At 46.1% G+C, this 12,547-nt stretch overlaps 1 protein-coding gene across 3 annotated transcripts in view; it reads left to right on the plus strand.

The window, feature by feature from the left end:
• CSNK1A1 (casein kinase 1 alpha 1) overlaps positions 1 to 7,124 on the plus strand; it is a 32,829-nt gene extending 25,705 nt beyond the window's left edge. For all 3 annotated transcript variants that reach the window (XM_042826125.1, XM_042826127.1, XM_042826128.1), the window contains one exon: positions 4,468 to 7,124. In XM_042826125.1, the coding sequence (XP_042682059.1) occupies positions 4,468 to 4,475 (8 nt within the window). In that variant the 3' untranslated portion in view covers positions 4,476 to 7,124. The remainder of the gene's footprint in view (positions 1 to 4,467) is intronic.
• The last annotated feature ends 5,423 nt before the right edge of the window (positions 7,125 to 12,547 follow it).

Here is a 12,547-nt window from a genome sequence, read left to right on the forward strand (position 1 = left end):
GAGAGACCAGGTTCAAGTTATGTACTGAGATGTTGCTACTGCTTGCTGCTCTCCAGTACATTCTTGTCTTGACTAACTTCTATTATGTATTTTTACATATGTAGTTAGCAGTCTAACATGGTAGATTTAGGTGGCAAATAAAAGCAGAAGTGTTCGCAGAGAGCTTCTCAAAATACTGTTTTTTACGTATTGTGGCAGCATTCAAACCTTACCAGGTAGCCTGAGTCAAAATAACTATCCAAAGGTGTATGTTTTCACCTTTCTGAGTGAAGTAAAACACCTGCTGATCTTTCCAAGACTCAGTCTGGAAGTTTCCTGAAGGAAAAAAAAACTCAATAGGATTTCTTGGTTTGTTGGAGCAGACAGGTGTTACAACATTGAAAGCTGTGAACCAGTTTCCTTGATTGAAACTGTGGTGCACAGCAGACTTGGTGATAACTAAGCAGGCATAGATTATTTCCTGAAACAGGACGTTGTGGTTGAAGTTTAGAACCCAGTGCAGGAGCCAGTCCTATTCAGTGTGTGGAAAGGTTGGTTATTACAGCAGGAAGAAGGAATCCGGGTGAAAATATTCTTCCCAGCAACTGTTCTTTAAAGTGAAGGTTTTGCAGGTTGTGGCGATCTGTAAACCAATGCAGTCTTGAAAATCAAGTTTTATATGCATTTGAAATGCTGATTTGATGGTGAAGTATTCTAACATTTCATGTGCTGATTGGCTGGCTCAGGAGTTATCTGGTCAGCTGCTCCACCGTCAGTAAAGGCTGTCATCATTATCTGCTTCCACTTCCTAATAATGAGTTAGTGGCAGAATAAAAGCTGCAGCTGGGTGATGAGCGCGAATAACAAGCAGCCGTATGGCTGAACCCAGGACCATTTCTGTCCCTTGGTGGACCTTCCCCTTGTGCACGATCCTTGGGCCCTGAGCCTCTGGAAGGAGTGTGTTCCTGGGAGAATTTCCATGGCTCTTGGCGTGGCAGCCTCTCAGTGGAATGATTCCTTCCTCTCCCATTGTGAAGAGAAGATCCGTGATGTGCAGATTGATCAAGCTGTAATGTTGGTAAAGCACCAAAGTCATGCGTGTGAAACATCTGAAGGTTTTCCAGCTTCTTAAAATGGATAGCTTAATCACTTCATCAAAGCAAAGATGTCAGCTTACAAAAATCATACATGCATTTCTGTGGGGAACATTGCCTGTTAATAAAGATCTGGAGCCAGCTAAACTCAAGCAGGAGGTTGCATGACTCTCATAGGTTGGTGTCACATTGAAGGTTAATGAAATAATGCATGGTTATTTTTCTCTAGTGTTCAGTTACATTCTCCCACAGTTGCTGTAGTAAAGGCTGTCCTGAACTGGCTTAAAGATCTTTACCATACCAAATTATAAACACATCCAGTGTAACAGGAGTACTGGAACTAGCATTTTTAATGCAATTTTTATGCAATATAGCATTGCTATTGGAGGTGTGCATCTTGGGGGCAAAAAATCAACCTTTAAATGACATTCATCACTTCTTCTGACAGCACGTTCATTTCTAGGCTGTCCTTAACTGTGTTTCATGTTAAACCATTTCACAGGTTATTCAGGCTGAATATTCTGCTTGCCTCCAGGGTAGTCCCTTCACTGGCCTTTAGTATTTTTTCTCCTGTCCCTGTCTTCTGGAACTCTGCAATGTCTTTTGTAACAGCAAGATGAACTGGTTTTGATCCTGGGAGAGGTGAACTGAACAGTGCTTCCTGCTGATTCTGGGAAGTTCAGCTCAATCTCTTGACTGACAGTGCAGTAGTTCAGGTGTGATTTGTAACAATGCTTACAGTCAGCTTCCCTCAGATATAAAACTGATTGAAACAGTCATTATCCAGAACACATTGTCATTCCATTTGACATCAATTTCCATTAATTCACTTTGATGTAGAGCTGTATAGTCTGTCAAGCAGTCCCACTAACATTCACTGGATACCTTTGGTCATGGCAGTGTTTCTCAGAACACACTGCTCATTTTGTGAGGTTTAGCCAGTTGACAACTAAGCAATTCTCACTGCTTGTTTCTGCAGGAACCAAATAATGCTGTAGCTACAGGAATATTGAAACAGTTTGAGCATCCATTTTATACTGTTGTGGACATGAAAGTTTGGGGTAACGCCCGGATAGAAATAGACAGAGATCTGAACTGGCCCTATATATGGTGAACATATCTACACAGTGGTAATAGGACCTGCAAGGACCTTTATGGGTTGAATGCAGTTCCTTACTGATATTTGCAAAGTTGGGCATTATGTTGCCAAGTACCTTAAATTTGAGGTTTTCCAGCTAGAAGCAACTTGCCTTTGAGTGACTGTGTCACTATTGCCTTCCAAGCTTTGGATAAAATAGCTTAGGAAAGTGGAGAGAGGAGCCATGATCAGCAGGATGAAAGGTGAGTGCTCTTAACAGCACTGTGCATACTGCTGTGCTGCTCAGTCAGACTGGATTTTGAAATGGCTTATTTCTAAGTGTTGACCATGAAGAACAGCTATTCAACTAATAATCTGATACATGGGGATGACAAACTTCTGGTTTCTTATTTTTGATTCAAAGAAAGGTGATCCCTGCAGCTCGAAGGAACTGGTGCTGAATGTTTGCAATTGAGAATCTGAGAGATCTATTGTGAAAAGGCGAGCAGCATGCCTGCTCTGGTTCTGAGTGTCCTTACTTCGGCCCATACAAATCTGACTTCTTGAGGTAGCTGAAATGGATCTGAGTTGAACAAAAGCATGATCCAAATGACTTATAACCTGTGTATGTAGAGCTTAGATGCTTGTCTGATATGGAGAAGCCCTGCCAAAGATAGCTGTATTGCATTATCTGCATGGTTTTTTGTGTATCAGTTGTCAGATTGGAATCTGGAGCACTATATTCTGCCCTTCAAAAGTGGCTCAATTTTCCAGACTTTTGTACAGTAAAGACTATTACTCCAAAGCAAACAGCAGCACATCATTTGTTAGTATATCCTTTGTCCTCAGGTTCAAGATCCCTTTTTTGAAATGTCCAGGCTCCTGAGCAGTGAGTCAGTCTGTTTGTTTCCATATGGGGAACGGACTCCATTCTTAAGTTGGTTTTGGCTGCTTAGGTGGAGAAAGTGGTTCAAGTGATGAATCTGTGTTCACAGATGAACACATTACATGGAAAAACAGTGTAAATGTCAGCTGTGTGAATCAAGGAAGGGCTGTGAGCAGCTTTATCCCAGTGGAACCAAGGGATCACTGGGGCTTCTGTGAGAATTTTGCACTGCAGTAGGAATGATTGCTTTGATGCTGCTGCAGGACTTTTTTTTTTCAACAATTGCTAGTGTTGCATAAGGGGAAGTCTGTTATTTTAAGACTGGATTCAGACAAAGCCATTGAATCTCTTCTGAATTACCTGTAACTTATCCTGGAAGAGGTAAAGCTATTTTCTGGCTGTTACCCAGATATATTTGTGATAGAATGTCAGGCGATGTTTAAGGCTTGTTTACATTTGCTTTGCTCCGGATGACAGCACAGGCTGTTGCTGAGGTCAGCTTTGGAGTTCATTCTGGAGATGATTCTGTTTGAGGGGGAAAAAAAGAGCTGTTGCTTAAAGGAATTAACATGTTCAGAGAATGCAGTGCTGTTTGGAGGCCATTCACAGTGAAACTCGCTCAGTAGTCTTCAGTTGAGATTTCTTTTACAGCACAGGCTGCTACCTGAGTCATCAGAAATGAGTACGTAAGCAGTCTCATGAAGATAAGACCAGCTTAGTTTGCAGTAACTGGTTCTTTGAGATCTGTGTGTGTTCCTTTTATTTCCCCTTCCCACAGCACATTAAACTTGTCACTTGCAGTTTTGAACTCTTAAACAGTTGTTCTCTGTGCCCCCCTCTGGGTCACATATCAGTTAGACTCGTCCTTCCGAGAACAGAAGGTATTCTGGGTTTCTAGCTAATGTAAAGCTTCTGTTGTGGTTGCCCAGAGCATCGTACATCTGAGCATGTAGTGAGCACCAGTTGTTGGAAGGTAAGTTGTTTCTTTTCCTTCTGTCTGTGTGTACTGCTGTGCTGTGTCTCTGAAGAGCACCGCTGCAATCAGATGACAGTTTGACTTTCAAGGATATGAATGTGAGGCATGGCAGACAAGTAGAAAACAATCCTATGAAATTACATCCTGCTTCCTAGAGGCACTAATCCATCCTTCAAACTGTTGGTCTGAATTCCTGCTTGAGTAATGTGGCATCCAGCTGGTGCCTGAACCCTTTCTCCAGTGCAGCAGTAGGTGTGAGTGAGAGCCACATGTTTGAGTTAAAGGATGATGGCAAATACTGGTTAAACTTTGAAGAGCACAAGAACTTTGCAAAATTCGGAGGTGGAACAGCACTTTCCCCTGTGACCATAACTGATGTTTGATTTTCTTACCGTGAAGGCTATTGCTCACTTCCATCCTGTATCAGTAAGTTGCCCTTGTGTTTGTCTTGCAGGTTTCTGAGCATGGAGAGGATGGGACAAAGCAGAGCAGATTGGAGCAGGACTTGTCACTCCCCAAATCCTAGAAATTTAGTTCATACGTACACTTGCCAGTGGCTGTGGGCAACCATTTACTTGGTGTAAAGAACTTAATATCAGTATAAACTGGCTCTGGGCAGTGTCAATGATGCTGCACTTTGAGTTGTAGCAGCTGTAATTGTGAATATTACTGAGATAGTGAAACATGGTGTCCAGTTTTCTATTGCATTTTTTTCAAGTGGAAAAGTTAACTAATGGTTGACACACAAGTGGAGAAAATTGTGCATATGCCAATTTTTGTTACCTTTTTACTTTGAACTACACTGCTTATGAGATCTCATTGTTTTGGAAGAATGGCATGAACAGTCTTCGGCAACAGTTGTGATAATTGTAAATGCTCACAATTGTGCACTCTTTTCTGGTTATTCCTCCCTGGGTTTTGAAAGTTGTACACTTAAACATTCTTAAAGTTGTTGGCTTCTATGTGCAACATACCAAGCCAGCTGACATGGTAGTAACCAAAGATTCCAGTTTTTAAGCGTATGAAAGACTCTGCCTGCTTACCTGTGCTAGAAATAACAGCATCTAAAGTGAAGACTTAAGAGAAACTTAGCGACTACTAGATAATCTTTAGGACTCTGCATTAACTCTATAATGTTCTTGGTATAAAAGGAAAAACAGCATATTTGTCACGAAATTTAGTTAACATCTTTCAACTGAACCTGTATGTAAGTTGCTTAGATAAATGTAATCACTGTAAACATCTATATGATCTGGGATTTTGTTTTTATTTTGAAGCGGGAGCTTTTTTGTTTACAAGTTCATTAAAAACTAAAAACCGTTTCTGTAAGGAAATTTTTTTTTTTAATTTGCCTTGTTAATCCAGTTCAAGAGAAATCTGCATTACCCTGTTTTTTAAACCAGGCTTCAAGGCCATTTGTTAAGCGAAAGAAGTCGTATTTCTTTCTAAATCATTTTAGACTTAGCGTTGTAACTCTTCCTCGTTTTGTTTTTAAATGAATTTTGTATTTTTTTCTCGAGGGGGAAGGGGCAGTCCAGCATTTTGATAACCTGCTGTTTGAGACCCATCCCTCTGCTGACATTGGCTTCTTTTCAAAACGGCATCTTTGCAGGCCCAGCGTTGGCAGCCTCACGAGCGTTGCCACGTCATGCCTCGGCTGGACTGCCTTGTGATTGCCTCCTTTTTGGACAATTCAGACGGAGTTTTTGGATGGTTTTAAACCGAGGCGTTTTCTTTTAAGTTCCTGTGAAGTGGGTATGAGCGGATTTACTCTTGTTCTCAGGCAGCCTCACGCCATGCAGAGTTCACATTGGTTACTGCCCCGGGCTGTCTTCCTTCTCACTTTTATTCTAGCCCAGCTGAAAGACAGAAATAATTTTATTGCTGATAATTCTTTAACAGTGTAATTTATTCCTTTATAGCATGTCAGAATAAATTAAAAAAAAAAAGTCTGAAAATGCTGCCAGATGCCTATTGTGTAAATGTTGTTTGTATGTTAGCTTTTTAGCCAGTTTCCATGCATGTAACAGTTTCTGGTCACAATTCATATTTCTACCGTTTGGAAAAATCTTTTGTTTTGAAAACTGTCTCTTCAAGGTCATAACAACCACACTGTGCACTCTGTCATCTTAGAGTTGTAATCTGGATCAAGGCTGCTCACTCGCGCGGTCGCTATGCATGCTCCCTGTACAAGAAGGATCTGCTCTGAGGAGATGTTAAACTTGAGCTGGAGAGCACTGTGCGCTCATGAATGCTGGATAGATTAACCTGGAGTGCAGGGAGCTGAAAGTCTGCCAGGCTTCAGAGATACCCGTGCAGCTTTGGAAACCTGTCTGCTGTTTAAGAGCATTCTTTGTTACCTGGGAGGTGAAGGAAATGTAGCTCTCTCTCTTGGCTAGGGTATTTTTAAAGTTCTGATCATTGCCCCATCCACTAATGGATGCTTTAAAGCCATGCCTCAAATGAAGACTGGTATCTTTTCTAAAAACTGGTGTCTAGAAGACTATGCTAATTCTTTAAGATTTCAGATGTCTAGGCAATACATCTGACAGCATGCATTGGCATGGGTGGAAGACATCAATGAAACACCTCCTTGGCAGCTGGTTTCAGAGTGGCTGTTTGGATTTGTTTGGTACCTCTTCTCTTGCTTTGATGTACAATGCTCAAAAATAAGAGGAAATAATTTGGTTTCGGGAGAAGAAATTTCCTCTGTTCATTAAACTTACTCAAACTTCTAAGAGGGTTATCAAAGTTGAAAAACAGAACTGTCCTTGAATAAGCAAGAACAGCCTGTAGTGCTTGGTGTGTCAGAATGCGTTGGTTTGTAGTTCTTGCTACTGCAAGTCTTGCAATACAGAAGAGTGCGGAGTCCAGTTAGTCTTTCAAACTTGCTATGTTAATAGAGTTTACTTCTACACAGAGGTGTGAGCTGAAACTGTCAGCCCTGTTGTGCTTCGTTGCAGAAAGCCAGCCTTCGCCAGACATGCTGACCAAGATGGCAACCCTTCTCAAAGAGATGCTGTGATGATATTGAACACTCGTTTGCTGTATGATCTATTTGGTTTGTAAGGAAGATTTAAAACAAAGCATTAAAAACTATGTGGATCTTGACTTTCTGGTTGCAGCTTTGCAAAGGTTTTGTGTTGAGAGGTTTATCTGCTATCCTGATGCAAAGTGAAATATCTGCAAGCAAACTCGGGCCCTTTACAAGTACTTATTTACAAAGATGGCCATAAAGTACAGGAACTACAACCTCGTGCTCCCTGGAAGGTGCTGGAGTTTGGAGAACAAAACTAGTCTGTGACCAGCAGGTTCTCAACCATCTTCCTAAGCTACATACAGCGTTTTAAAGCAATTAACTTCTTTATGGCAACCGAGGCATTTTAAGGCCACATTTAAAAGGCTTGCTTAAGTGGGAGGATGGAGTGTTTGCGTGGTGTGCTGATTCATAATTGTTTAACCCATTTAAACCATTCCTTGTTGCAAGCAATTAAGAGCCTATTCCTTTTCTCCCACGTAAAAGGCACTCAGAAGAGTGCTTCAGGTCTCATCTGGATGAGCAGTGTCCCCCATTGCCTCTTGTTCTGTGCAGTGTTGGGTGTTGGTGATAGTGGCGAAATCAAACTCTTCTCACACACAGGCATGTGTGATACTGTGTCAGCCTGGAAAAGCTATCGATGTTTTTGCTAGCTTTGCTAAACCTGTTCTGTGTGTGTGATCCTGGGTTTTTAACCTTTTGCTGGTTTCTGTTGAATTTCACTTGCAGAGTTTGTGGTCTTTGTTTCTCAAGCTTCCATGTTGGTTTGTTCTGCCAGCGCATTGTGCTGTTCCCAGTGGGCTGGTTCAGGTGTGCTGCTTCCAGCAGCTCGGATGTGGCTTTGTGTGCTGTGCTTTTCCTACAAGGGATGCAGAAGAGCTGAAGGTGCCTAAGGCAGCTGCTGCTACTTTGGGCAGGAGTTGGAGTAGAGACCTTCCTGCAGTCCCTTCCAACTGGGAATCTCTGTGATCCTGGGCCGGTTTTTTACATGAGGCTTTAATTTCTCCTGACAGCATTCTTCAATTTAGAAGATTTGTTGCTTGGCCAGCTTCGTCAGCCCATCTGCTCCTTACTTAGTCACAGTGAAATCATAATGATTTCATATCAACTTGATGTCATAACGCAAGTTTATGATCACTGCAGGCTCCAGACAAAAGGGAAAAGGGGGCTGGGAGGAAGAGCTGTCTGCTCTGAGCACTAATGTCTCTGGAAGCATGAGGCAAGGGACGACGCAGAGGAAGTGCCCACCCTCCTAATTGGGCCTGAGTGGAACAACTGCATTCATGGTGTGTTCTAATGTGGAAATTGCTCTTTAATGTAATCCTTATTATCTAGGGCTAAACAGGAAGGGGGTGGGGAGGGGGGGTTGTGCAAGGTCTGCATACAAAGAATAGAGAATGACGGACTGTTGTGCCAGGGTATGGGGATGTTCCAATGAAACTTCAAAACAGGCTGGGGCTGTTTTTCCTCTGCCACAAAGGAAAGGTCGTATGTTAGTGGAAGGCTGTGGCCAAAAGGAATACTTGTTCCTAAAGGATCTGCAGTGAGCTCAGCTGCTTTGCAGAGCTCGATACTAAAGGTGCAAATCCCTTTAAGGCTATAATTTGACTTTGTGAGCAGCCGGCTTTACTTCGTTTCCTTCTGAGTTTGAAGGACAGCACAGAAGCACTAGCAGTAGCTTGCAGAAGTGCTATCAGAACTAGAGTGTCCATGAGCTGTGTCCAGAGAGTCGGCTCCTGGCTTCATTCGCTGCTCCCAGCTCTCCTCCCAGCCATGAAATGATAGCAAGCTTTGAGCAGCTTTGCAGACTTGGGCATTTTTTTGAATGGAAACAATTTGAGGTCAGAAGACCTTCAAGGATTGCAGATTATCACACGGCGTAGGCTGGCTTTGAGCTTCCCTTGCTGCCAAAGTCCATGTTTTATGATAAATAAGGGCCTTATTGTTTTATGCTCCTGTAAGTACAGAGCATATGCTTCATTACATGCAATTCAGTGTCCCTGCTGAGGTGGGGCAGCGGTTCTGTGTGACTCAGCAGTGCGTTGCGGGGCCTTGTGGTCTGCCAGGCCAAGGGCACAAGGAACAGCCCTTGCTTTTCCCTTCCTCGTGCCATAAATGAGTCACTGGTGTGTGGCTCTGGCCGATACCGGTGCCAAAAGGAAGTGCAGTGGAACCTGTTAGAACGAGGTGGGCAATCCGGTGTGCTCAGCTGGGAGCCCTGCAGGGTGTGAGGTTGGTTTCTGCAAAGCCTACTCTGCTGCTTAACTGGCTCTCGCTGCTCTGTGGCCTTCTGGTGCTGTTTGTACACCAACAGGTCACTGCTTTTCAGTAGTGCAGACACCAGAGCTCATCGTTATGCAACTGCAAGGAGTGATGTTTCACAGATCCTGATGTCCACAAGTGCAGTGCTCTGACCTCGACCAACTTGGGGCCAGGTAGTTGGCTCCTGTATTCAGAAGCAGTTGGCCATTGCCTGCCTGCAGCTGGACCACGCCAGCTGGCTTCTGCAATGGTAGAGGCAGGGCACTTGCCATATCTGTAGCTGGTCTTTGCCCAGGCTGAGCACAGAGGAGCAAGCTCTCCATGCAGGTACTGGGCTGGCAGTGGGAAGGCAGCATAGAGATCAGGTGGGTCCTCTGAGCTAACAAAGTCCCTCAAGGCAGCAGATAGATCAGCACTGCTCTGCCCTGTGCTGAGCTGTTCTTTCTCTATGGCGGCAGCTGGTGCTGCCAGGACTGTTTGCAGCGGGTGTGTCTGAGCTGGGATCACCTGGTGGGGTGAGCCCTGCTAACGGCTTGGCAAGTGTTTGCACAATGAGGGTATGTTCATGTGCCCTCAGGGCTGGTACTCGCATTGTGCAAATGGAAGGTCAGGAAGCTCCTGGTGCAGGGTTGTTAGGAGAGTAGGCATGGCCAGGAATTCTCACTGACTCACATCCTGGAAGCACTCTCCTTCCTCCCTGAGACCCTTTTCTTCTGAGGAGGAAAGCAGAGTACACCAGCTGGGACTATTCTTCTCTCAGGTTGCACAGGATGTATTAATTGATTGCTTTTCTTAGGTGGGCTCGTGCTACAATGGCCAGCCTAGGGCCGTCAGTAAGGCCTTCCCTGTTTGCGTTGCACCCCAGGCGTGGGAAGGTGCTGTTGTGCTAAGGCTGCCTGACACGGTTGTAGCAAGTTCCTGACTGGCTCGCCTGAAGCTGTTAACAAATCCTTTAAACTGATTATGGCTGTAAGTCACTCTGCTAAACGACCTTTCTCCTTAGTGACAGTTCTCTCTATTGCGTCCCTTGACCTTCCCGGTACCTGGTAGCAGGGCGGCTCCCCGCAGGCTGGGGCTTGCGTCAGTGCCACAAATGGCAGCTCTGTTGGAGCCTGGCAGCTGGTTCCCAGAGGGCAGAGCTCAGGCTTGGCAACATGATGTTGATTGGAAGTGGCTTGTTTTTTGCTTCCCGACATGCAAACAGCTCGCAGGATCCAAGCCGTGCTGTGCTCAGCCTTTCCTGGTGAGAGAAAACCTTTCCTGGTTCAGGGCTTGGCAGCTGCCTGCTCCCCACCCATCCCCTAGGGCTGTGGTGCTATCTGATGCCCCATCTGCAGCAGCTTCCCTGCCCACTGAAACCTGCAGGAAGGTGAAATGCAAGGAGCAAGTGGAGTACAGATGAGCTTAGTTTTTCTCAAGCACAAGGTGCCGCTTTCTGTGGAGTACGCAGCAGGAGAGAGCATACCCTGTGCTGCAGGGGGCTGAGCTCTGGTGCTGGCAGGGCAGCAAGGTGAGGAAGGCACTGTGTATGTGGTTAATGGCTACGAGCAGTCCTGCTCCTCTAAATAGCTTGCCAGCTGCTGGTGCTTGTTAATGGTGATGAGCTGTGGTCCTTGGGGGAATGTGAGGTGCTTGAGAACTGTGTTGGAAGAGGGGTTTTGTGGGATAGGAAGGAATCTAAGCCCCACGGAGCACTTTCCAGGAAATAAATGTTTGCACCCAAATCCCCTGTCTAAGAGGGCAGGGCAGCCTGCCCTACAGATCATGGCTGCCTTCATTCTTGCTGCAGTAATCGGGAAACAGGGCTGACGTCTGCATCTCAGCCTCTGCTCAGAGTCGAAGGCTGAACCAGTGCCACGTCAGCTGTCTTGCAGCTTATGGTTGGCGTCTTCAGGGTGTTGTCCTGATCTGGAGACCTGTATGTCTGCTCTGGAGCCAGCTCTGAATGTTGGGCTGTGTGCTCCTCCTTCCCCTGCTGCTGGGAGCTGCCAGGTTTGGTGAAGCAGGCATGGTGCAGCCCCGCTGCAGGAGCTCACTGCAACCACAGATCACACAGGACATGGGCAGAGCTGGGGGCTGCATGCTCTCTGCCGGCTGCACAACCACATGTATGGTGCTTCACACACAGCATCAGAATGAGGTCTTTAAGAGACCATTTTCTCTCTGCTACCTAATGCAGCTCGGTCCTGCTGCCCACTCAAAGCAGCCTTCTCCTTTCCAGGGTCCCTGCAGCACGGGGCAAGGAAATAGCACAGCTTTCCTTTCAGGTGGAACTGAGCAGAGTAAGCTGCACGTTGCCTCAGCTTGCATCAGGAGGAGCAGGGTAGTCCTAGCATTCCCTCCAGTGCTGCCTGGTAGCTGGAAGTGCTGCTGGGAGAAAGGTGAGAGCAGTGCTGTGGCTGAAAGGTGTGAGCTGCCATGGCTGCACTGTCCCTGGGCAGGGCCGTGGTGCTTGGTTCTGTGCAGGAAGGAGCCCAGGGCATGGAGGCAGTGCCTGCTGCAGCTTTGCATGTCTGACTCCTGTGTCCTGTTGAACGAGTGCTTGCTGGGGAGGACCAGCACCCAACTCTGCAAGCTGAAACACTCACTCACTGCTCCTGCTGTTGGCAGGATTTCATCAGGTGAATGCCCATGCCATCTCCTCTGCCCCAGGGAAATGAGTGGCCCCAGGCAGGTGCCGGCTTTCAGCTGGGCCTCTCACAAGAGGAGCTGGGAGCCCCCAGCCCTGCAGCCCCTTCCTATGTATTGCCTGGCTCCCTCCCGTTCCGGGGGGGGGGAAGGGGGCAGAGGGTTGGCCCCTGAGGCCCGGGGAACAGAGCAGGGCTGGGAGGGTGAGCAGTGGAGGTGCTGGCTTCTTCCAGTGGAGCCTCTCCCATGTGGGAGCATGATGGGGAAGGCAGAGTGTGGCCCAAAGCCAGCTAGGAGCAGCGCACTGCAAGCACTGTGAGAAGCCATGGGCCCATCCCTGCAGCGTGAACAAAGGGCTGAGCTCTGCTGGCTGGCTGTGAACACGGGCTGCTCCTCAGCCTAGCGCTTGTCTTAATGTGGGACGTGAACCAAATTCGTTCCTGTACTGCTTCTTTGTGAGAGCAGAAACGCACAGGAGGTTCCCAGACTGGGTTTCTCTTCCCCAGTTATAAAAACTTGTAGGGGATTTCTTGAAATACTCAGAATGGGAATGAGTTTCACTGTCCTGTACCAAACTGACACTCCTGCTCTACGCCATGCCTCCCAG

This window comes from Centrocercus urophasianus, unplaced genomic scaffold, assembly GCF_019232065.1.
Source record: "Centrocercus urophasianus isolate 14NV4802_14NV808 unplaced genomic scaffold, USGS_Curo_1.0 seq_26, whole genome shotgun sequence".
Lineage (NCBI taxonomy): Eukaryota > Metazoa > Chordata > Aves > Galliformes > Phasianidae > Centrocercus > Centrocercus urophasianus.